This window comes from Penaeus monodon, chromosome 31, assembly GCF_015228065.2.
Source record: "Penaeus monodon isolate SGIC_2016 chromosome 31, NSTDA_Pmon_1, whole genome shotgun sequence".
In the NCBI taxonomy this organism is placed as follows: domain Eukaryota; kingdom Metazoa; phylum Arthropoda; class Malacostraca; order Decapoda; family Penaeidae; genus Penaeus; species Penaeus monodon.
In genome coordinates this window covers 19122065-19122376 of record NC_051416.1, presented here as the reverse complement: position 1 = coordinate 19122376, position 312 = coordinate 19122065, and the positions used below count along the sequence as shown (strand labels likewise).

The 312-nt window shown below is 55.4% G+C and overlaps 1 protein-coding gene across 2 annotated transcripts in view; it reads right to left on the bottom strand.

The window, feature by feature from the left end:
• The window catches only part of LOC119593063 (dopamine receptor 1-like), a 143952-nt gene that overhangs the window by 12308 nt on the left and 131332 nt on the right, over positions 1-312 (bottom strand). Inside the window, exon 5 of one of the 2 annotated variants that reach the window (XM_037941968.1) lies at positions 6-155. In XM_037941968.1, coding sequence (XP_037797896.1) covers positions 6-155 — 150 coding nt within the window. Of the gene's footprint in view, positions 1-5; positions 159-312 lie in introns of both variants that reach the window. The other variant, XM_037941967.1, reaches the window with a different exon arrangement.

Below are 312 nucleotides of genomic sequence, written 5' to 3'. Positions count from 1 at the left end.
TTTACCTTGATGGACTCGACGTGCCTCTTGGCGTAGAGGTAGAGGCGTGAGTAGATGCCAACCATGACGCAACACGGCAGGAAGAAGCTGATGCACGAAGACACGACAGCGTAAGCGGGGCTCAAGTCAAGGGCGCACTGCTCCTCCCCTGCTTCCTGCTGTAGGGACACGAGAGAGTAGGTAAGCGTCGGGGTATCCTTTGGGGGAGGGGGCGGGGGGGGAGTCACGTAGATTAAGTCTTTTTTTTTTATCTAGCAAATCAGGGGGTTGTATGCAGGCTCATGGAAGGTGGGGTTGGAGGTGGTTGTTCTC